The sequence below is a fragment of the Protomyctophum bolini genome, assembly GCF_963924005.1.
Source record: "Protomyctophum bolini genome assembly, chromosome: 18".
Classification (NCBI taxonomy): Eukaryota; Metazoa; Chordata; class Actinopteri; order Myctophiformes; family Myctophidae; genus Protomyctophum; species Protomyctophum bolini.
The window spans coordinates 8,916,501-8,941,967 of NC_137879.1; the positions used below are offsets into that span (position 1 = coordinate 8,916,501).

Here is a 25,467-nt window from a genome sequence, read left to right on the forward strand (position 1 = left end):
TCCACAACATTACACACAATGAAACCTTTTTTAATCTTGTTTGATAACTTTCTGGTATAAAATAATGAAATGTTAAATGTTTGACAATTTCTTATTCAATGATACATGAATTGTAAATAAATTGTTTTGCGGTATGAACCGTCTCAGATGACTGTTTACATAAATTGAGATTTTTTTTAATAGTGAAAGCAAACTCACTAGAAATCAATTCCACATGGCATATTCATGTTTTAAAGAGTCAGGCTTATGCCTCAACACAGTAATAATATTACTGTGGCTGATTATTCCCCAAAGCATTTTCCCTTTGGGTATTTTGTCCCCAATATTTAGCACGGGACCGTTTCCAAAAAGAGTCCACTGGGGGCTGATGAGAATGTGTCACAATCTGTACATAATAGGTCTTCAGTGTTTATTGTTCATGGCTTCACATACTGAGGTATTGTTTCAGCTTGTCCATGATGGCAGGCATTCTGTCTGCCGGGATCAGCATCACTGTTCGGTAGGGCTTCATGGGGATGTCATCAAAGGACCACCTGCCACTCAGACAGGAGTCTGTCTCGTCCTCCACAGAGTAGTTGAATTTCACTGTGGCTTGCTAAAAGGAGGACAGAAAGCAATAATGATTGACTGTCCATGGACTGGACTAACGGGTGCATTTAAAACGACTCTTTTTAAACCTGTTTTGGGCATCCGATGACTTGGAAATCAGCAATTATTATTTTTTGTGCGACAGCGTTATGATGTAAATGGGTCTTAAAGGAGTTCACTTTTTTTGTACATACCAGGTTAATTGTTTACCATAGGTTCTTCAAGGCACTACACTGTCGTCTCTGCACTCTACTTAATGTTATTGGTTGAATAGAGTTCTATGCTTATCCCGATCTTACATCCGTCAAGTCGCTCTTGACGAGAGCGTCTTCTAAAATGCCTAAATTGTTTCGGACGGGTTCTGTATAAAAGGACTACTATACCTCATAGAAGAACTCATCCTCTGCATTGAGGAACTCCATCTCTTCTTCCTTAGGAGCGCCTCCTCTGGCCGGGATGCTCTTGGTCGGCGCTTTGCACGTCTTACTGATCAGCAGGCAGTAGTGACACTTCCCACTCGGCTTGTTTGTCCTCTGAGCTTCTGCAAGTTCCTCTCTGGAAAACAATTGACATTCATTTTTCACATTTATTTCATCATTAAAATGCTCCTGACCATGACACGTCATACGACACCGAGGATAAGGGTACGGCCCCCACATGTGTGACTAAAAACAGTTCCGTAGACAAATCATGTTGCATATTGTTGCGTGAAGTTCAGCTTGGTTGAACTCTTGGCGGCTCGGGCACGTGTTGGCCGACATCCCCTGCCATGTCGATCACGCATGTGTGGCCCTCGCCTTTGCCGTCACAGCCCCCACTCTGGAACAGCATTCCCCTCGATGTTAGGTCTGCACCCTCCGTTGAGTTTTTTTTTTTTAATCACAACTTAAAACATTTTTATATTCACAAGCCTTTGCATCACTGACATGATCTTGCACCTTTCCTTTTATTCTGTCCTATATGCCTGTTTTATTATCGACGTCTTCTGCACTGAATTGTATTGTATTTGTGAAGCACTTTGGTACAAATGAGAGTTGTTTTTAAATGTGCTATATAAATACATTTGATTTGTCTGAGGAGAAATCAGTCTGAGGAGAGACAAACGGTGCAGGTGGGCATGACGAGGACAGACAGGGGACTCAGGGACAGGGGACATAACGAGGACAGACGGGGGACTCACTGGAGCTGTTTGTGCATGGGGAGAGCGATCTGTGGCGGCACATTGATGAAGCGCTCGCTCAGCAGCAGACCGACGGGCTTGCTGGTGTCGTTGAGGATCTGCTCCAGCTGCTCCGTCACACTGTGGGGACAGCTCTTGTCACACTGATCCAAGAGCATCTCCTTCACCTCCTCCACACACTGGACATCCTGCCAGGCAGAAAAACACACACAAGTACAAGTTAGCTGGGCATTTCTAGATTTCATACAAAGTGTTTGGTTGATAGAAAGCAACTACCTTTTATACGGTCCTTTTCATCTCCAGGGTTCTCCCAAGGCAACATAACAGGGAACCTAGGGAATATTGTTGATTCTTCGAGAACGAGTGTAAAGTGCTATTATTACCTTTCTCTCTGTGAGGTTCAGCATGCTGATGAAGCCAAACACCTCCTCTGGATCGACCTCGTCCTCATCGCTGTCTTCTGGTACCTCTGCTTGCTAGAACGAGACATATAGTAATACCATATATTACATGACAGACACAGGGCATGTAATAGGGCTTCTGTAGATCTGCTATTTTCAACATTCAATACATTTTATACATAACTTGTGAAATGTGCCATTTAGCATAATAAATACTTAAGTATATTTTGATGCCAATACTTTTGTACTTTTACCCTTGATACTGATTAACAGACTTTTACTTGTAAATACATTGCAGTATTGATACTTTCACTATAAGTAAAACATTGGAGTACTTTTTCTGACCACTGATTGATTATTAGAATACAAAAGTCCGTTACCCTGATAACACTTCCGATGTGGTTCTGCTGGATAATGACGTCAGTCATTTCTGATATGTTTACATGGGCTTTCAAGAAGAGCTGTGTTGAAACGAAGCAAGAGAAGAGGTCACGGTGAGGTTTCAATAGAGAACATTAATCATACGCAGAAGAACCACGAATGGAATTCATGTGAAGGTAGGACTGGCATCACTTGGCCATCCATACATATCCCATTCTGACCGGGCACCCATTTTGGTGTTGGCATCATGTTATGCTTTACCTATTGAAAAATAGCAGATCTACAAGCTCATATCGCGCCACCGAGTGGCGCGATACGAGCTTGTAGGTCTGCTATTTTTGAAAAATCGAAGAACGACTGACATTTTTTAGAATCTGATCTCAGGTCAGAATGGGTTCATCAGACCAGTGTGTGTCCCGTGGAAACCTCGTATGAATCTGATTTCAGGTCAGAATGGGATATATACATACCTGTTGCAGGAGTTTCTTAATTCCGTTGAAGTCGGTGTGTGCAATGTTATGGGCTTCAAAGTCCACGACAATCTCCTAATGGATGACAACAACAAGACAGGTGAACACTTAATATAGATCCCATGCTATATAAACATAACATTCCATAACATAACATGCTATATACAGGCAGCCTCTGTAGACAGCTTTAAAGCACATCTCAAGACCCATTTCTTCAATCGTCATGCTTTTAGTTGCCTTTTAAAATCTGTTCCGTGATCATGTTCTCACTGTTTTGCAGCACTTTTGCTTGATTCGCTGCCTTTTTTGCCATTATTTTTAATGTTTTTGCTTTGATTTTGTATTGCTCTGTAAAGCACTTTGAGCTACATTTCATGTCATGAAAGGTGCTATATAAAAGTGTATTATTACATTATTATGATATACATTGCTATAAACCTGCTGATAAATAGCAAAACAACTATAGCAGCTTCCAAGTTGACAGCTGGGTTAGCTTATAGCTACCGTCCTAGCTAGCTTAGCTAATAGGCCATGCATGCAGACACAGTATGTATGTTTTATTTATTCTTTACCTCATTGATCTCTTCTGACGCCTCGCTGTCCCCGGAGTCATCGTCATCCAGGCCCTCGTCGTCCGAGTTGTCGCTGTCGTCCTGTTGGTTTACTGCCATACCTACGGCTCGTCTTTTAGCTGAGGAGGCCATGCTGCTGTATCTCTACTAGTCGACTTTACCACGCTGGCATGGGGGACAACGATAGGGGGCGGGGCAGCTGGACTTATAATGGTAAACTTGCTGAGAAACTGGAACGCTGTGGCCGCCATTGTGGCTCCAGACGATCACCACGGCGCTGTTGGTAAGCGTCGGATCGGAGCCAAAATGATCGCTTAGTTTCACACACAGTCTCACGTCGATCAAATCATGGAATAAACCATTTGGGATAAAAGGCAATTTTAGGTTGTATACATTTTATGATTGGCCAGAAACCTTAACGTCTGTGTGGCATTTAATTATGAATTCTTGTTATTAGCTACTATTTTACATTTCATTCGTATAATTTGAACTGTGTCCAGAATGTTATAAAACAATTAAGTCTCAACAAGATCTCCCCCGTAGTGACTGCAGTAATGGATCGACTGTAGGAAGTGGAGGTACAGTACAGTGTTTACATGCAAGATTCGTCTTTTCTTTGTAATGTTTATTTTTTGGGGGATTGTTTGATCAATGCATGTCACTTTTAGCCTAAATAGAACGATTAGTGTGCTGTGTTGTTTTTTGTGTGCAAATAGTACAGTCAGTACACAAGCCAGTAACACAAGCCTATTAAGTTGTTTCCATTGAAGTCTGTCCCGTGGCGACAGCATAGCCTAAGATTTAGACTCTCGGACCCTCGGTAGATGTATTTGATAGATTTTGACATTTCCAATCTACGAGAGTCCCCCGTGGGAGATGTGGAGATCACTTATTGCTGTTATCAGCACTCTCCCCTTTATAATGTAAACAAGACTGGTCAGTACATGTATCCTTAGGAATGCTCAGCATGCTTTGTTATGTATTCATAATGTGTCAGCTGCAGCTCCAACCAACCCAGTTATACTTCAGTGTTCCTTCATGAGCTTGCTAGATTATTATGTAGAGTTTTACTTTTAGCCTCCAGTGTTGCCATGTCTGCTTATTATAACAACCTTGGGCGTTTTATATAGGCTTTTTAAAGTGCTCATGTGGCCTATACAGACATTATTTGTCATATCACATTTTATTGATCGATTTTTGACTATAATAATCTGTTTTCATTTGTCATTTGTCTTGTTTTCATTTGACTACAAAGCACTCCGTTTTTTCTTGTTTGCTTCCTGGTTTTTTTAATCGCTTGAAGCAATTTGAGCTTCATGTTTTGCATGAAATGTGCTATGGAAATAAAGTAATTTTTTTATGAATATGATATGATGATAAAGTTGTATTAACTCACACAGAATAATTGTTTATCACACAGCGAGGGCAGCCACATTGTTATCAGTTCGTTGCACATGACAGTTGGGTGTGTAGTTTTCTTGCTTTACACACCCACCTCCTCCTTCTCTTGACGTCCATTTGAACCATTCGCTTCATTCTATTCCATTTCTGCAGGGATCCGCAGCCCTCCATCAACATGCACGTCCTGCTTCTGAAAGAACCACGAGAGGGAAGCTCAGGCCCCGACCCTTACATCAAGGTAAAGGCTGACATAATCCCTTTAATACTTGACATTGTATGATTGTGTCGTGTCAAAAATCTCGCAGATCTATAAGCTCACAACACGTGACAGCATGATGTGGTGTGAGTTTTAAAATGTGCAGTTTTCAGCATTGCATTTTTTTTAAAGACACAAAAGTTTAAATTGGTTAGGTGCAGATGCATTGTTCGATTCATGACAGAGCAAAAATATAAGATGTCTTTGTACCAAACATTGAGGAGGGCACTGTATTAAAGGTAGGGTAAGTGAGATGTTTTGGTTACCGGTAAAACTAAACGTTAAAGCACTATTTGCCTGATAGTAATCATTAATTTGCTAACAGGGGCCCCCCTGACTCTCCAGCTCTTCTATAAACGGCAAATAAATGCCATTTATTTAATTTCCATTATCTGCTTCATTTCTATAGTGTTCCAATCTTGTCTGCTAATTACTTTGTACCATGGCATGCCATCACTTTCAATTTCACGTGTTTAATCTGTATCCTGTCTGTGTCCTCTATCCTTTTATTGGATCAAATTGGTATCCCAAACTAAAATTGGTACCCCGACCTGAAAATGCATTTTCTATTGCTGAACAAACACTCTATATACTAACTATAGCAATGAGTACTATCAGAGTATGTAGCTATTCTATGCTGTGGGTATTATTAATACTATTACTGTCCTATTTTTATTTGTATTTAATTATCTCGGGTAGTTAGTCAGTCTAGATAGTCACCCATCTAGACTGTCAAGCACCAAACAATATGATGTACTTTTATTTTTTTCTTATTTTATGGCCCGATGTAGGTATGTGTAAATCTGTGTCCAACATATCTGAGCTGAGTCGTCTGTGTTTATTTAGTTTTGTCTTTGTCATAAAAATCTACAAATCAATAAAAATATTATTAAAAAAGGATTATGTAGCTATTTAATCTCTTACCCTAGCTTATGTTTAGTTATTGAACAGCAGTTTGACATGCATGTATCATTTTCACTCCACAGGAGTTGGCATCTCGTGGGCACAAAGCAACCTTAATTCCTGTCCTGTCTTTCAAGTTTGTCTCATTAAACACCTTGTCAGATAAGGTAAATCATTTTCTCTAAAAGTAGTACATTAAGTGTGTGTCCTTCTTGTGTCACTGCAGTTGTTATGACAAGTATGTTTCTCCCCTGCAGCTCTTTCAACCAGACAAACATGGAGGGCTGGTTTTTACCAGTCCCAGAGCAGTGGAGGCAGTCAACATGTGTCTACAGACAGAGGACAGAAGAGAAGGTTAGTATACACACAGTACTTTCAAAGTGGCTCCGTGGCCACCTGGTGGTGCCAGATGGCCTATTGGAGTAGGAGGAAAAAAACCATTCATTTCATAAGATTATTGTGCCAGTTTATCCACTTTCAACCTGTGTCCCTAATTTTGCCATGTTGGGTTTTTTTTTACATTTGAAAATAGCTAAAATAGTAGATCTATTTTGGCAATTGTTTGTATTTATTTATGCGAAGGATGCAAAAGCAAGGTTTTATGTGAGCAGCTCAGGGACGGGTGTGTAGGCAGGGATTAGACGTATAGAATAAAAAGGAAATAACTCGCACTGTCGCAAACATCAGTGTGACTCCTTACCCTCCTGTTTGCAATTTGACTCTAGAAAAGTAATCTAAGCTTAATACCAGAAATGAGCTCCTCCCCCCCCCCCCCCATCTATTTACTGTACATATATACGTTTATTGTCTTGTATATTACTACATATTATTGTATGTCTTTATTCTTTAAATGTCTTGAGGAATTGAATACACAGGACTACAATGGAAGCCTATCCTTTTAGCATGTAAAATCGTACCACTCGCTGTACTATTTGCAAACTGTTAATTAAGTATTCAATCAAACTTGCACAATAAGGACAATTTTTAATGAGATATTTCGGTCATAGACCTTCTTCAGGGATGTCTGAAACTAAACATTTTGATAAAATGATGTCCTTATTTTATTGTGCAAGTGAAGATGGTGTACGGGTTATTTTATTTATGCAAAGGAATAATGTTTAAAGCCGTTTCACAATAGAGGGGTTTTGGGTAGCGTTGGCATGGAAAATGTTGGGAACCCCAGGGTTAGTGTACAATGATTCTATTCATGTCTGTCTAGTCAAGACGGGTTCAACTTCAAACTGCTTTAGTAATCCCTCTAGGGACGGTTGATTTCAAGCATTAACAGAGAAGTACAATAACATACGAACAAACAAATGTGTGGGAAAAAGTTATTAAACATTCTTAGGTAACAAGGTAAAAATACGATATATATATATATATATATATATATAGTCTTTAAATAAAAAAAGATGAAATATAAGCCCACGGAGCATATAAAAGTTATAGTGCCCAGGGAATGGACAATTTTACATGGCGCTTAGTTTTACAAGCGCGTAAAACACAACGACGCCCTGATGGCAACAGAGTAAATTCACCATCTAAAAACATGTCCAGGAGAAGAAGCCAAAATGCTTGAAGCTCGGGGTGTGAAAGTAGCTGAATATCAGATGTCGGTGGGGTGGTGGCCTTGACCTCTGGACTATGTAGAAAAACACTGTGGGTTGTTTTTAGCTTAGTATTTATCACCTTTAGTTGACAGATAGTTGAAACAATGATGAACAACACACTCAAATTATTTAACCTAAACACAATATGTCCAATACCTTTTCAGAGTGGAACAACTCTGTGAAAGAAAAATGGAATTCCAAGTCCATCTACGTGGTCGGGAGGGCAACTGCAGCGTTAGGTGAGAGCAACGGAGGCAACATTTCCTTTTTTTACTACGTTTTTATTTTAATTCTCAAATGTGTGCATTATGAATGATGCCGTGTTCTTTGTGGCAAACACCTGGAGATCACAAAAAGCTGACTGCACTCAGTCAACAGGATCTAGGCTGAACACAAGTTCACAGTTTGCTGTGATACAGATCCAAGGTGTTTGTGTACTTCACCCCCTGTTCATCCAAGCAACGAGACCACTAGGCCTCCTATCCATTTGTTATTTAAACTATATTTACTTAGTTGACCGGAGTCCCCTAGGGCTCTATACTAGGCTCTTTTTTCACACTCAAACCAATTATATTTGCCAAAAATAGGCAAACTGCAAGCTCACACATGTGTGAACGAAATAGTGAGGCTAGGGTTCATAATACTTACTTACTTACTTACGCCTATCGCCCAACCTTGGGCATAGGCCATGAACAAGAGCTCTCCAGGCATCCTGGTCCTCGGCCATTTTCTCCAGCTGTCCCCATGTATGGCCAGATCTCTTCACATCTACATCTAGGTCACGCCGCCAGGTGTTTCTTGGTCTGCCCATTTTCCTTCTGCCTTGTGGCTCCCAGAACAGGGCGTTTCTTGTGATACTAGATGCAGGCTGGCTTGCGAAGGGTTAAGTGGGTCTAATAACAGCATGGATTCCATTTGGATCCCAGACGTCATGTGGGCAAAGTCTCAGCCCAATCTGACAATGACTAATTTTAGAGTTCTAGATGCCTACTGGCAGTGTGGCCCTGTTCCATCCAGCGGTTTGTGAGATTAGCACTGATTCTGAACACAAATAGACACACACACACACACACACACACACACACACACACACACACACACACACACTCTCTCACCCTCTTCTAGACGGCTGGCCTCCTACAGAGCCATGCCATAAAAATTGTTTAACATTCATCGTAAAAATGAAATGGTTCCGTATCATCATTTTAGAAATTATTGTTTTTCATGGTGTCAGTACGAACATGTGATACTGTACTGTACATCATGGGTTCCCAAAGTGGGGTCTGGGGGTACTTGAGGGAGTTCCAGGGGGTACCTAGCTCAATTAGAGTTACATATAGTTACAGTATAGTTACAAATGGACCATTGTGTCTGTAACTTGGGTCCATTTGTACACTCTCTGAGTTAAATTAACAGTTAAATTGGGGTACCAGAGATAGAAATGCCATTAAATCGGGATTCCATAGCATAATGCGTGTGAAACTGGGGAACGGGGGTCCATGAAATTAATATGTTTCGGAATCACTGTTGGAGCCGTAAAAATCCTCCCTTATCGAGGTCACTGGCATATGTTTTCAAATGGGGGGTCCGTGGCCTAATAAATGTTGATTTGGGGGTCCTTGACACGAAAAGGTTTGGTAACCACTGCTGTACATGACTGGTTGTGTGTTACTGTCTCTTCCACAGTGCAGAATCTAGGTCTGAATCCTCTGGGAGAGGATACTGGGACAGCAGATGTTCTTTCGCGTCTTATCCTTGAACGTACGGCTCAACCTTTTTATTTCTTTCTTCCCACCATCAAATATAGTTGTGATAATAGATGAGAAGTGTGTTATTGACCCGATGATGATGTGCCCTAACTAAATTCTCATCTTCAGGAGAGGAGACAAATATCTTACCACTTTTCTTCCCCTGTGGTTCGATCAAAAGAGAAGTCCTGCCCACGGCTTTGAGGGGACATGGTAAAGCATTTCCTTCTCCTCCAAAATTATAACTCAAGGTGACTAAAATCCCCACTGGTCTCGTACCAATTATGAGACGATGGTAATTATGCTCCCTGTGGGATTGGTTTCTTTGTTTCAGGAGTGCCCCTGGAGACCCTGACTGTCTATCAAACCACTGAGCATCCAGATCTGGAGAAGAACCTCAAGAACTATTTCACAGAACAGGTAATTTATGTCGCATGACTAGATTGTTACTATGGAAGGTATGCATGTGACATCATCATCATCATTATACCCGGAAGTTATGCAGGAACGCCTACTGGGTGGCAAAAAAACCCTATTTTCTGGCCTTTACAGCCCATACGTACATCCAAACCGAAAAGTCCTACAGTATCTGATTGCATTAAATGACGTTAAACCCACTTTGCCACTCGATTTGCCACTTGTTCTGCGACTCACTTTATGCATGCACATTGCACATACCCTCTATTGATGCAAAAAGTTTGCAAAGGCACAATCACATGCAAGCTTTACATTCCCAGGTGTTACACAGAATAGAACTAGCCTCACCAACATCAGTGATCTATGTATGGCTCCAAATTTGGGCAAGGTTTTGGGCCAAACAAGGCTACATTGACTTCCATTCGAAAATGAAAGTTCTATATTCTGTATATAAACATAATGTGAAAAGGTTCTTCTGTGGCCTGCTGGCAGCATATGCATACACATTTTGGTGGTACTGATTGGTCCAGCGGTTTGTGAGATTAGGTCCATACAGCACACACACAGAGATAAACAGACCCTGATAGACTACTAACCTCTTGCCATAAAACGCCATAAAACCAAGGCCATAAATGCTCTATTATTTGCTATTTCTAGATTATTACTGTTCCCTTATTGATACTGTCTCGTGTATTCACAGGGCACCCCGGCTTGTGTAGCTTTCTTCAGCCCGTCAGGAGTCAAGTTTTGCCTAGAGATTGTGCGGAGGCTGTCAGGTGACCAGCTCAATCAAGTTAAGGTACTTCTTCTGAATGGAAAACTCATCGTCATTTCACTGACCTGGTTTTCAGTGCTCTTATTATGACGACTTTAACCGCTTCATTATGTAGCCTATCCTTCATTGCAGGCTGCCCAGAGGTCTATACTCTGTTCCCTCCTTTTTTCCCTATACCATACCATACCATACCATCTTTATTTATATAGCACATTTAAATAACAACAAAGTTGTACCAAAGTGCTTTACAATAAAATAATAAAAATCACAACTTAATTTAAAAACAAACAACATACAGTACACAGTGTCACTTTCAACATCAGAAACAGCTCATACTATGCTTGGAAATGCCAAAGAATAAAGATGATTTAAACACCTGAAGGGTGGGGGCTTGTCTTATGTGCAGAGGCAGCTCATTCCACAGCTTGGGAGCTGCCACTGCAAAAGCCTGGTTCCCTCTGAGCTTCAGCCTTGATTTAGGCACCACCAGGAGAAGCTGGTCAGAGGACCTGAGGGTCCTTGTGGGAACATAAGGTTTCAGCAATTTGGAGAGATAAATGGGTGCCAAACCATTTAAACATTTAAAAACAAAAAGCAAGACTTTGAAATCAATCCTGTGTCTCGCAGGAAGCCAGATTGCGATGCTGGAAATAGCCTGTCTACAAGCCTATTTGCCTATTTTTTTAAGAGGGATACTAGGGTTCATTCATGTAGTAATTGTCTTTTTGTGTGTGTGTGTGTGTGTGTGTGTGTGTGTGTGTGTGTGTGTGTGTGTTTGGTTTCCAGTTTTCAGCCATAGGACCGACCACAGCACGAGCCATGGCATCAGAAGGCCTGAGTGTTTGCTGTTCTGCAGAGAAGCCAACTGCTGAGCACCTGGCTGCAGGCATAGCCAAGGTTCTGCAATAACCTACTGGCTGCAGGCATAGCCATGGTTCTGCAATAACCTACTGGCTGCAGGCATAGCCAAGGTTCTACAATAACCTACTGGCTGCAGGCATAGTCAAGGTTCTGCAATAACCTACTGGCTGCAGGCATAGCCAAGGTTCTGCAATAACCTACTGGCTGCAGGCATAGCCAAGGTTCTGCAATGACCTACTGGCTGCAGGCATAGCCAAGGTTCTACAATGACCTACTGGCTGGAGGCATAGCCAGGCTTCTACAATAACCCACAGTCTACAACATTTAAATTAAGGTTCTACAATAACACACAATCTAGAACATTTCATCTAAGGTTCTTAAAATGTAACCTGCGACAATCTACAACATTTACGTTTTACAATAACCCCAGTCCACAATCTAAGAACATTTAAGTCCGTCCTATGTATTATACATGTGGTTGTTTATTGTCACTCTGCAAAGCGTGTGTGTGTGCGCACATTTGTGTGCGTTATAGTACGTACACAACGTATTACTATGTAATTTATTGGATCCCTTAATTTATTGCGTTTCATGTTTTGAAGCTGTTTGGATTGTGTCTTTTGAAGGTGTTCAAAATCTGAAAGTTTCATGTGATGTACAGTATGTGTATTACCATTTATTAGTTGAATTTGGTTTAAAAACTGTATTAAATACATTATTTTCAACCAGTGAGTTGATAAGAGTGTTTGATTGGTGCTTAATCCATTAGCACTTTGTGCCACACTATGAGCTTGTAGATGCTGTTACTTTTAGATCTTTGATACATTTTTAAAGCAAACATTTGAACTCAAATATTTGCTGCTGGATGGCCCCTGGAGCAAAATCCTTAAATGTTACTATGTTAGCCCTCCTCGGTGGAACGGAAGAAACGCCACCATGCCACGCTGGTCTCCAGAACAAGGCAGAGGAGAGACCTGGGAGGAACGCACGAGGGCTACATGGCCTTCTCCAAGACGCTGCTGAGGTGGAGGCTGATGGGTGAAGGCTCTACAGCAGTCACCTGACCATCAACGACCAGAGGTACATCTTCAGGGTGGCCTTCCGGATGTGGAGTGAAGTGTCGCCGCTGGAGTTTGTGGAGGACAGACACGTGCTCCCCGATGGAGGAGGTGGCCATCAGACTGGGATTTGGCACAGGTACCGTAAAGCAAAGCAAAGTTACTATGTTTACCCAGGGTAACTGGACTAAGCTCAAGAACTTGTTTACAGCCAGGCCCTGCTCATAGAACATGTCATGGTAGGGGTTCAATGCCTTGCTCAAGGGCACCTCAGCGGTGGTAATTTTAACGTGCTGGTCCGGGGATACGAACTAGCGACCTTCCGATATCAAGATCGCTCCGCAAACCGTTAGGCCACCGCTGCCCTTACCGTACCGTGTGTATGTCTGACATGTTAGTTATTACACTGCAAAATCCTGCCTGTGTTATCCCATTTAACGTTTTCTGTAAAATGTACACAAAATGTTTTTTTTTTTCTTCACATATTTATGGATAAATGGGATTCTGAAACACAATATATATGCAATATTACTCACACTTGCCGCAAGAATTGCACTGTGCATAATGGTATCGTGCGTGTGAGTGTCCTTTTTTTAATTTTAACATTTTTTTACACCCAGTAGTCAATTATCTAATGTAATCCTGGGTGCTACACTCCCTCTGCCAACCTGAGGAGTGCAACGGAATGACCTCATGCTTCCTTCTATGCATGAGGAGTCCAAGCTGCTTCTTTTCACCTGACAGGGGAGCGTATCCCCGGTGGGACGTAGCACGTGGAAGGAACAAACACATTATTCCAACCAGTGCGTGCGTGCGTCATTATTAAACCCCTGTGTAGCATGCATGACACAGTGATGCATGTAGATGTTATTTATACCTGAACCAAGATCCAACTCGTTGCTCTTCATGGTTTATAACTAACACACACACACACACACAGGGAGACACCTGGGATGCAACCAGCACTGGTCGAGAGTTTTCCCACGCGTGGTTCCTGGGAGACGTACACTTTGACGATGACGAGCATTTCATCGCGCCCAACACCGGCAGTGCGATCAGCCTACTCGAAGTGAGTGCAGTTCAAAGAATAATAATAATAATGAGAAACACAGTGAAACACTAAATCCTGATTTATACTTGCATGAAGCTATGGGCTGACCCAAAACATTTGAATATTCAAAGCTTTGTTCGATGGCACGAAATTCGTTTTTTTCCCCTTTTTAAATGGTTTTCCAGGAGGCCCGGCTTTGAGATGGACCGGAAGTCCACACAGCACCTCTATGGTATACGGGACGTTTCACCATGTTGCACAACATCATCAACCAACCAAATGGATCCTCGCAGGTCTGTTACTCTTGACGGTGTACAAATGGAACCAAATTGGACCTATTTGTTTTCATTTGTACACTGTCAGAGTTCAATTAACAGTGTAGATTGATATATATTTCTCTCTGACACCAAACGGGTCTGTGACCTAATACTAGTGTACTTTACCCATTTAGACCTGAGGTCTATTTTTGTCACCTTAGCTTTTAACCACTTTAACCATTATTTTAAACTTTAGCTGTTGAAACATAGCAGATCTACAAGCTCATAACGCAGCACCGAGTGCAGCACTACGAGCTTGTAGATCTGCTATTTTAGAAAAATCGTGAAAACGTGTGCAAATCATTGAATAAATATTCTTTCACAGCAAACGTTTAACTAAAATATTTGCTTCTGGGGGGGGGGATCCCTGGAACAACATATTTCCATATTATATGGAATACTATATGGGGGTTGGCGGCCAATAACATACTTTTTTTACATGAAATGTTTAAATTACGGGTCCTTGATGATCAGAGTCAATCAAACGTCTCTATATACAGTGTGCATATACTTTAATTTTAATGTTCATCTACACATGAACATCACAAGTGCTAATTGAATTCCGAGAGTGTAAACATTAACCTGCAGATAAACTTCAAACAACTTTATTAATCCCACGTGTGGCAATTAGTTTCGAGCAGCTTGTGAGCAGATAAACACGACTACAAACAAACAAACAAAGACTCCCCAGGTTGAAAGTCATATTGCCAAGGGGGTGAACGAATGGATGGACACGCACACACACACACACACACACACACACACACACCCCGCTAGTACTTTTTTCCCCACCACAGACTGCACAAACTAGTCCAATTTGTGGCACCACCAGGGGGCTGTAAAGGCCGGTTCAACGCGGTGTTCGACTGGATCAGAAAGGAGAGGACGGCCTACGGGGAGGTGGTGATCCGCTTCAACACGTACTTCATGAGGGACGGCTGGTACTGGCTGTACGAGAATAGAAAGAAACGTACGCGCTACGCCGTATGAATAATGAATAATGATGAAGAGCAATAGCCTATGTCAGTGTCAGTGTTTTCCTGAATATGTGGGGAAAAGACCCCAAGAGACCCCTACACATTTTGCTCTAAGTATGGGCAGGCACTCGGTACTGGAGATACGACAATGAAAATGACCAGGCCTTCACACAGGACCCTGAGGGACGCCGCTACCCCAGGCGCATCTCGGAAGACTTCCCAGGGGTTCCCAGTCCCATCGACAGTGCACAGCCCTCTACGACAGGAGGGACTCGTGCTTATACTTCTTCAAAAACGCTCATGTGAGGACTGGGGACTGCATTTCTTCCCCTGGAGCCTACTTTGACACACAATATAAAGAGAATATTGGTAGAAATTACTCTACTTTACTTAACACTTCTACATTGTGGATTTTTAAAGGGACTGTAATAAAAGTTGTTCTTTATTCCCATAGTAATCAATCATTGTGTGTCTCATGGTCTCTCCAGCTCTTAAATCAAGATACCAATTTCATAGAATCTGAAAAGAAATTAAATTGGAAGGGTTGAAAAAAACTAAAGCGATTCTCTCACGTGATTGGATTTCCCGTGCAAAAAATATATTTTCTGTATGAAGAGCTGGAGACGGGGAGACCATTCTTGAGCAGTGTGTAGACATTTGATCTTGAAAACATATCACTAAGGCCCACTTTAAACGTGTCGGACAGCTATGTAAATGCAGTGAGAGCTCATTACCTCAACATTCCTTTTCACTTTGATGCAGAGTAAAAGGACTAAACTAAAGCAACCTTTTTGTCTGCCAGGGTCTGACCGTGAGTGAGAGAAATGAAATACCTGTTGCACCATATTGAATAATTATCTGTTGCAACAGAGGTCTACTTTCATCAATAAATTATTGATATCTTAGCTTCCCATGCCTTTCTTCTTTACTGATGTAGACCAAAGTGTTTTTGTAAATAATAATGTAAATAATTCCAATGTAGCCCATTTGTGATTACAGTAAAAAGGCAATTAATTAAGATTAATTAAAATGAGGGATTTTCAAAAACAAACAAATCAATCATTCAGTGGAATTTAGCCTAAAGGCTGACAAAGCCAAATTAATCGCCATGAATTCAAGGCTTCATGGGGTCATGTGTCATTGATAGAAAAATACTGCACATCCATTTCTCAAACTGTGATGGTCCCTGGTCCCATTTTAGGTATGCGAGCGGCGCGGCAGCACCCCCCCCCCCCCGGTTAGAGGAAGGACTGCAGGCGGACCCGTGGATTCATGACGAGGAAACCCCGTGCAGCTGGGCTTTAACATTGAGCGCTCGGGTTGCGCTTCCGTCTTCCGCATTTGACCGCCAAATTTTGGAGGTCAAATGCGGAAATGCGCCCAAAAAGGCGGAAATAGACGGTCTTCAAAACGCCACTGAGCAACTTCCACTGACATGAATAGCGGAGGGGCTTCGTGCCGGTTCAGTCTATCCTTTTAATACTCTATGCCTGGGAATTAGGCCTATAATATAAGACAAACAGCGTTTTCGCAATAGCCTCCTTCATTCCCTAAAACTAACAGTTATTGACAACGCAAAACCACCATGACGACGTAGACCTTCTAGGCGGGAGGCATACGAGCAGAACCCCGGCTTCTAGGCAACGGTGCTGCTTACAACTCCCGCGTGCTTCCTTCCTTCCTTCCAGCTCAAGGCCAACAGGTAAACATAATTACTGTATGTATGAGGAAATAAGTTATGGGTTTAATATTAATTGTGGGTGAGTTGTTTCTGTGTGCCAGCAAGGAGCGCTGTAGCAACCTGCCAACCAACAAACACACCTGCGGACGGTGGGGTGCAATTAATGGCTGCTATTATAGCTTCAGCTGGGCACTGAAGAAGGTAATAAGAAGAGTCACAAAGACTAAAGCAATATCCTAGCTATTATTAGCTAATGCCTACTACCGTATTTTAATTTTGCGCTATTGTAGGCCTATTTATATCCAGTCCAAAGTAGGCCTACAAGAGAAGTTGCTGCTTGACAACATTTAGTAATTTGCTGTTACGCTGTAGCCTACACTTCCATGCTCTGACTCTGAGCAGAATTAAAGCCATTATATTTTAATAAAACAAACAAACTAATATGCATACAGCTGCATTATAAGTATAACTAACTAACTAATGTTAGTGTTTGTTAGCCCTGCTCCGACCAAGTGGATATGCTCTGGTCTCCCTATAGTCCCTACTCTAGGTTTAATTAATACAATTTTTTGGAAATGTCTATGGGGAAAAAAATGAATGTGGTCTGGAACAATGGAACCAGAAAATGGCCACTACTGCTATGCCCAGTAATAACATATTATTCAATAAGTCAGGTGTGTATTGGCTGTGCAATTACCCGTCTCCACCGAGAGAGGGAGACAATAGACATGACATTTACAGATTTTGGTGACCCCTCAACCAAGCTTTCCTGACCACGATACAATACTATATTCTATCTAATCTAGACAGACTGTAGGCCTACTGGTTTTGTACATTGATTGATTGATTGATTGAAATCTTTATTAACAGTTTGCAGAATTACAGTACATTTCAAGCACAAACTCAATACAAAGACTGTTAACTGTGAGTGGACGACCCAATTAAGCCTTACACTTGTTTACAACAGGGTCCACATTGTTCAATTCATCAAAACATTTAGAGACAAACAAATAGACACTTCTATGTAGTTAAAGAACAGAACAGGAATTCATCATATAGGAAGCGAAAAGGGAAAAAAAGTATATATACAGTGAGGGGAACAGGGGGATAAAAGAAAAGAAAACGAAAGACAGAGTGTAGGGCGCCTGCACACAACACCATGCGTTGATGCCATGTGTGCCTATGTGCAGGCACCCAACACCACGTCCATACAAAAACATAGTACAATCCATAGTACAAAGACAGAGTGTAGGGCGCCTGCACACAACACCATGCGTTGATGCCATGTGTGCATATGTGCAGGCACCCAACACCACGTCCATACAAAAACATAGTACAATACAGCCACCTCATGCAGTGAATATGCCCCTCCGCAATGTTTATTTATTCTGGGAACACTTGGCCAATAAGGGACCACCATTCTTGATGATGTACGATGAGCGCCGCTCACTTCACGGGTGTGATTTTTAGTAGTTCAAACAACCTTGGTGCAGTTGGGTCAGCTGTAAGGAGAAGTAATGGTCTCCACACTCTAAGGTGATAGTGGCAACCTAGAGTGCCTACAGCGTTAGGCCTATAATACCTGAAATGTTAATATAATTAAATAAATGTTTTATATACCACAGAAAATGAATACCACAAGCGCAGATGTGACAGCCAGAAGTTCAACCGTTGACACCAAGGTCAGAGAAGGTAAGCCCTGTTTTCAATAACTTGTGTGTCTAACTTACTCAACCCATTAAGACCTGAGACCGATTCTACAAATGCCTTCTGAAATCAGTCGTTCTCAAACGTTTTTGTATTTGGCCGCAGGCGCAGACCCTCTATTTGCCAAGGACCCCCAGAAGAGAAGATTTGTGTTAAAATTATTATTTTTGAATACAGTATAATTTCTTTACATTTATTATTTTTTACTTAAAAAAAATAGCAGATGTGCAAGCTCGCAGCATGGCACAAAGTAACACGCTGTGAGCTTGTAGATCTGCTATTTCTGAGAAACTCTAATCTAAATCCTAAGAGTTTCCTGTAATGACAGAGATGCGTTAATGGGTTAAACTAAAGTATCACGAACAGTGATGAGATAGGCTAAGAAATCATTCTGATATCACTTGACAACCCTGATGGTTGGAAGAGTTTGGAGTTATTTGGACATCACATCACATGATGACTAAAAATCACACCCGTGTGAAGTGAGGGGCGCTAATATATTAAAGTCTAACTCATGTTGCTATGATTAGGTGATGTAATGGTGACGTGAAACAAACGGTGACAAAACAAACATTAAATTATCTTTATTGTTAATGGCATTTAATGTTTGTGTTAGGGACAAGATTACGTACATTTTCCCTTCATTGTCAATGGCATTTTAAAAACAAACATTGAACTAAAAACGAGTGGCCCTCAAAAAGTAACGTGAACCAGTCATACAGTATTGTTAATCACTGAGTTACTTTTCAATGAACAAACAGCCAAGTAGAGCCAAGTAGATATGGATTCACTTTCAAATATTGTTTGTTTTTGGATGTAAGATGTTTTTAGGTATAGGAGACAAAATGACGTCCTGTCCCAATGTATGTATCCTATTGTTTTCCCAGCTTAACCGTGTGGACTGCAGACTCTCCGACTACAACACGTGTGGATTGGAACCACTTCTCTAAAGAATCACCCCAAAGTTCAGATCCACAGCTGCTCCCCAGAATAGGTAAGAGCAGAGATGCCCACACTTTTTTGACTTGAGAGCTACTTTCAAAAGTGTGTGTGGCTTTGGAATAGCCACGCACACCGCGCTGGCACCAGGATGGCGGCAAACATGGTTTCACTCTCTGTCATGTCTGTGTTTTGATTGATTCCCCTAGTGAGCTTTAAAAGGATTGCCATGGGCACACTTCCCATACATTGCTCCTGCTTTGACGTATAGCAACTGTCTGCTTGCTTCTTAGTCAACTAGCAATTTCCGTTGCTTAGTTTTTATTTATTAGTCCTTATTGGTCGCGTTCCAACTTCCTGTTCTCCCTTTAAGCTTCTTCGGTAGTGGGTACTGTATTTATGAGCATTACCCGTATGTCTGTCCTGTTTTTTTGTTGTGTATTTTTTGTTACTGGCAGAGTTGTGTCACTTATTTTGCCTATTGTCCTGGCCAGTTCACACTTGTAAAAGAGACTTCAGTCTCAATGTGGTTTTTACTGGTTAAATAAAGGTTAAATAATTTTAAAAAGTGGCGATGGTGTTACATACAGTATAAGACTAATGCACTTTGAACATTTTGAATTGGTAGGGTTTTCTTGCATATAACTTTGTAATTGTAATGCTACTGACGTTTGTGATACAATACTTGAAAACAAAGTATTGCGTTGTGGGTTTGAGGCCCTGTCTTAATACAAGTTGCAGATTTTTTTTTTTTTTTTTACATTTAAATAATATATTTTTAGGGCATGCCATGTTGATCTACCTGCACAGCCTTTGTGATCTATACTGGTAGATCACGATCTACCTTTTGGGCAGTATCATGTGGTTTGTGTTTGTCTTCAAGTTCAAATAAATCCCGGGGGCGCAGAGAAAACGTATATCCAGTGATAAGATGAGTTGCCTTCTTCCTCCCATCCGAAAGGCTCAGTTAAAAAGATACACACACTGTATCAATCAGAGAGGGAAAAAGCTATTGAAATCTAGATCGAAGCCGGGGAGATTGATTGAACATGGTACGGGTTTTTATTTCTTAACGCCGTTCCATTTTACCCTAATCATTTGAGCACAGTGCAAAGAAACAGACATTGATTCGCTGATCAATACGTTACTTGAGCACTCTCCTATTAATTCACCTCATTTTAGGAGATTATGCCATTTTGGGCGGGAACCCCTTTTGCTGTTGGCATTATGTTAAATGCTTTAGCTATTGAAAAATAGCAGATCTACAAGCTCATAGCGCGCCACCGAGTGGCGCGCTACGAGCTTGTAGGTCTGCTATTTTTGAAAAATCGAAGAACGACTGACATAGAAACATAGCTTTTTCAGAAAACTGTCAGGACGTAGAAGACATTTCTTAGAATCTGATCTCAGGTCAGAACGGTTTAAGCTCCCGGTGGGCCCCAGATAGCTGGCGTTGTGCTCCAGGCACTCCACGGGCTGCATTAATAAATTGAAGTAGAAATCAATTACAAGCAAAGTAACAAAATGTCATGGCAAGTGGAGCCGGTAGAAAAAGGCCGTCGAGGGGGGAAAAAATGTGATGGGTCTCTGCTCGCGCATTTTACTGAACCTCTCGTTCCGTCAAGGCATCGCAAGCATACCAATAAGCGCCTTTGTTAATCATACTCCGTCGCAGATGTGTGCTTGTATTCCAAGTCAATATTCTTTGTAATTTTCATGCTATGTCTGGGATTTGAGTTGAGCGACGAGGAGTGGGCATAATTGCCTGCTTCATGGGTCAATGAAAGCCTGTACTCTCCGACCTGGCACTCTGCCGTGGGATTAGCAGAATATTAAGTGGCACATTATTCCTATGCTCGCCCCCCCAATGTCACCAAGTTATGACAATTGCACTAGTGTCGCCCTGTCTATTATATGACCATATCAATCCAAAAGAATCAGAATCCTTTATTATTATTGCCAGGTACAATTACACTTACAAGGCACACATACATGGAATTTGATCGTGTTAAGAAATACTTTACACTGCAGGTTCTCACTCAGAAATATAAAGGTTCAGATAAGGATGAAGACAGTGACTATATATTGTGACTGGTGCTACGCGGCCTTCAGATCTAGTCCTGTATTTCGCTTGATGAGAGCAATGGCCACCAAGTTATGGCCATTTGAAGAGTTAAACACTGCTGTAACAAGTACTGTAGCGCCTCATATGTGTGCAATTTAGTTTAGTTTTGTGTGTGTGTGTGTGTGTGTGTGTGTGTGTGTGTGTGTGTGTGAGTGTGTGTGTGAGTGTGTGAGTGTGTGTGTGTGTGTGTGTGTGTGTGTGTGTGTGTGAGTGTGTGTGTGTGTGAGTGTGTGAGTGTGCGACTATTCTCATGCCAGATCCCTGAACAGTGTTTGTGCCAAGTTTGGTGCAGATCGGAGCAAACGTTGCACCTTGACAGCATGTGGCCCCCTGGCAGCAGTAAAGCTGGGTTGTACAACGTGTGGCCCTCAGGGGCCCCTGCATGCATGGCAGCAGTGATGTACAACGTGTGTGGCCCCAGGAGGCCCCTGGCACAGTAAGCTGAGCTAGTGCAACGTGGCCCCTATTCTCGCGACAGACGCATGAACAACAGTATATTTGGTGCAAATCGAAGCAACGGTGCGCCTCGTAATTTGTGACGTCCCACGTTGGTCCAACCACCCTAGACAGTTTTGATATAGGAGGAGGACACACACAGTCACGCACGCACACACACACACACACACACACACACACACACACACACACACACACACACACACACACACACACACTAAGGCTGTCCCCAAACATTCAAGGTTCGAATGTTCGCTCGTTAGGGTTGCCACTCGAATCTTAATTAATGGGCTTGAACCATTCGTTTTTTTTCTTTTTTCTTTTTTTAATATTTAAAAAATATATATAAATATGTTTTTTTTCCCTTTTTTATTAACTCGAAAATATATCTCGGCGATAATTCGATATGCATATTGCATAATAAAAGCACTATATGTTCATGTTGTGTTTACAATAATTTGAAAGTTCGACGCCTGCATGACAGCAGGAGACAGACAAACACATACACGAATCAAGCACGTACACAGTCAATGATGATGATTGATGACGAGTCATGAGGAGGGGTTATAAATGAGGAAATTAACTTGAATTTGAACTTTGAAGAAGTTGTGTGTGTGTGTGTGTGTGTGTACACACACACACACAAAGCAGTGTTTATATCATCGCATTGGCAATTCATACGCCATCTATTTGTCGCGGTGGCGTCGTCGTCGCTGTGCGGTTGGTTTCTCAGCGGGAGTTATTGATGGGATAAGCTCACACCTCGTAGCGTGGACATATGCAGTTACACGCCGGAGACTGTGATCTATTTGTTTTTCTCATTACCAAGCGCCATACATCCTCGGCACCCCCGGAGCTCCCCCCCGTGTATATACGCGGGAATCATAAACACGCTGCGTTATTTAGACACACGCGCGCGCGGCGTACATACATGCGTGCATCCGATCTCCATGTAGCTGCTGAAGGCTGATTGTTAGTTGTGCGGCGGTGTTGTTGCGCTCGGGGACAATAATAGCCGATCTACAAGCTCACATCGCGTCGGAAATGCGAAGCGTTGTGAGCTTTTAGATTGGATATTTTCAACACACAAGCCACGTGTGAGGCGGAGATGATCTAGCACCGCGGAGCACTGACGGAGGTGCTGTTGGAATAAGGCTTCCTATACCCCCCCCCCCCCCCCAGACACACACACACACACACACACACACACACACACACACACACACACACACACACACACACACACGCCATGGAATGAGGCTGGGGATAAATACGATCAGTCACGCTGATGGAGCCTGAGCCACAGCAGGCCTCCAGAGACTTACACATGCCTCTCCCGTGTCGGGGTGCAGGAATCCACATGGGAGGTACTTCAGAAACGGGGGGGGGAGGAACGAGACCCCGGTCCCACAGCACATTAATATAAACGAAATCCTCCAAGCCCATGCCTTGCCTGCCTGCTTGTCCGTCTGCCTGCCTGCCTGCCTGCCGGTCTGCCGGTCTGCCTGCCTGCCTGTCTGTCTGTCTGCGTGTGTGTGTGTGTGTGTGTGTGTGTGTGTGTGTGTGTGCGTGTACGTGTGTGCGCGCGCATCTGTGCCAAGGGGTTAGTTCAACAAACTGCTGCATGTAGATAGTGGGATGCATTTAAATGTGCTGTCGAGATTCTTGTCATCCACCTCAAGCCTTTCAAGAACAAGGAGAAGCATGCAGCAGCGTGTTGGCCCACTATCAGTCTCTGGGGTTGAATTAACAAGGAGAATATAGTATAGTGCATTAATTGTGCGCATGTATAAGAACAGAAGCATTTGCACAATGAAGAATATTACACCAAACTCTCCCCTGGGATTGAGAATGATGGCACAGCTATGTGTGAGAGTCGGATCTCATGCTGTATATGAAGGAAGGGGAGAGAGAGAGATGCTGAATATCTCCCCATTTACTGTACCCTTATACGTACGTGTGTGTCAGTGAAATAACAGTATGCTCCAGGTTGCATTTGTTCACGCTGCGAAAATTGTTACTCTCATGTCATATAGGGCACGTTGTAATGGCACCCACTGCAGCGCATTACAAAAGGTGCCGACTGTAACAGTGACATTTGCTGCCTGCCTGCCTTCGGGAAAATAAAAGAGTGCCTGAAGTGCTTTTTTCTCCTCTCTTCTCACCTATGGAGAGGGTATTGATCAGTTGCCATGGCAGAGGGACTCATGAGAATGGAATGGCTTTCTGCGTCCCACCCCCCCCTCAACCCCACCTCTGTGGACCAAACGATTCAACCCCCCTCCCCCCTCAACCCCACCTTTGTGGACCAAACGATTCCCCTCTCCCTCCAACCCCTGCTCGTCGTCCCTGAAGTCAAGTCCTTCATATCACCTACAATACTGTATATACAGACTCCAACTCTATTACATTTACTTTTGCCCTTGTCGTGTCATCCGAGCGCTCTAACCCATTTTCTGCGGGAACCCCTTTTGGTGTTAGCATTATGTCATGCTTTAGCTATTGAAAAATAGCAGACCTACAAGCTCGTAGCGCGCCACCGAGTGGCGCGCTACGAGCTTGTAGGTCTGCTATTTTTTGAAAAGTCGAAGAACGACTGACATAGAAACATAGCTTTTTCAGAAAACTGTCAGGATGTAGAAGACATTTTTTTAGAATCTGATGTCAGGTCAAAATGGGCTAATGCAGTTATTATGTCATTTATGTTTTGCCAGCGCCACAGTCACAAGGTCCGTCCGTTGCAGGAGGTGGATGTGATTTGTGGCTTCTGTCCTCGTCCGTTTGACTTCGAGTCATGATGCCTTTTCCCTGAGCCGTTAACCACTAAAGCCCTATATGTATAGCCCCGATGGATGCATTGCCATGCGACGGGCAGTGGAAATATAGTCCATCTACACACACCGGCCACGCATCGTCATGCGGAACGTAATAATTACATGCCTATAGTGACATGCACCCAAAATAGGGATGCCAGGTTGAATGTCATTAAAACATTCTGACCTGAGATCAGATTCTAAAAAAGGTTTTCTACATCCTGACAGTTCTCTGAAAAAGCTATGTTTCTATGTCAAGTCGTTCTTCGGTTTTTCAAAAAATAGCAGACCTACAAGCTCGTAGCGCGCCACTCGGTGGCGCGCTATGAGCTTGTAGATCTGCTATTTTTCAATAGCTAAAGCATAGCACAACGCTAACACCAAAAGGGGTTCCCGCCCAGAATGGGTTAAAACATATACACAGCACAGGGGCGTAGACAGAACACGGTGCATTCATGCATGCCAGTCAATGTGTGCTGCATCATGTGCACTGGGAACTACTAGGGCTGCACATAATTCATTGAAACTAATTGATTTATTTTTAGGTTTCACTTTTTATAATGATATTGCAACTTTTGCAATTCATTCAAACACCTTGTTCTATCAGCGGTTGCTGCAACTTCCCCTCGTTTCCCTCACTATTACACTGTGTGTAAATTTTGAGTAGCCAATTCTCCCCATTTTAGCCATTATGCCAATTCATTCCACACCACATTTCTGTGTTGTCACTGCTGGTGTACTTTATAGTACACCAAGCCCCCCACCAGGAGCACGTACGTA

At 42.4% G+C, this 25,467-nt stretch overlaps 3 protein-coding genes across 3 annotated transcripts in view; 2 read left to right on the forward strand and 1 right to left on the reverse strand.

The window, feature by feature from the left end:
- Positions 1–14: 14 nt before the first annotated feature.
- bccip (BRCA2 and CDKN1A interacting protein) lies at positions 15–3,779 on the reverse strand. The gene is made up of 7 exons (XM_080789723.1): positions 3,593–3,779; positions 3,021–3,095; positions 2,550–2,630; positions 2,152–2,244; positions 1,769–1,956; positions 972–1,143; positions 15–595 (listed from the first exon to the last, which is right to left on the reverse strand). The coding sequence occupies exons 1-7, from the start codon at positions 3,722–3,724 to the stop codon at positions 425–427; spliced, it is 912 nt and encodes a 303-aa protein (XP_080645849.1). The 5' UTR covers positions 3,725–3,779; the 3' UTR covers positions 15–424.
- A 372-nt stretch (positions 3,780–4,151) lies between these two features.
- On the forward strand, positions 4,152–12,288 carry uros (uroporphyrinogen III synthase). The gene is made up of 10 exons (XM_080789724.1): positions 4,152–4,170; positions 5,147–5,231; positions 6,236–6,319; positions 6,410–6,506; positions 7,927–8,001; positions 9,449–9,523; positions 9,640–9,723; positions 9,845–9,930; positions 10,628–10,726; positions 11,489–12,288. Exons 2-10 carry the CDS (start codon positions 5,169–5,171, stop codon positions 11,609–11,611), a joined length of 786 nt encoding a protein of 261 aa, XP_080645850.1. The 5' UTR covers positions 4,152–4,170; positions 5,147–5,168; the 3' UTR covers positions 11,612–12,288.
- Positions 12,289–12,561: 273 nt separating this feature from the next.
- Positions 12,562–25,467, forward strand: part of mmp21 (matrix metallopeptidase 21) — a gene marked incomplete at both ends in the record, with an annotated part of 58,435 nt that continues 45,529 nt past the window's right edge. Inside the window, 12 exon segments of the mRNA XM_080789336.1 lie at positions 12,562–12,609; positions 12,612–12,707; positions 12,709–12,760; positions 13,562–13,584; positions 13,586–13,690; positions 13,769–13,904; positions 14,822–14,973; position 15,007; positions 15,010–15,077; positions 15,081–15,209; positions 15,212–15,268; positions 18,273–18,339. Of these exon segments, the coding sequence (XP_080645462.1) occupies positions 12,562–12,609; positions 12,612–12,707; positions 12,709–12,760; positions 13,562–13,584; positions 13,586–13,690; positions 13,769–13,904; positions 14,822–14,973; position 15,007; positions 15,010–15,077; positions 15,081–15,209; positions 15,212–15,268; positions 18,273–18,339 (934 nt within the window).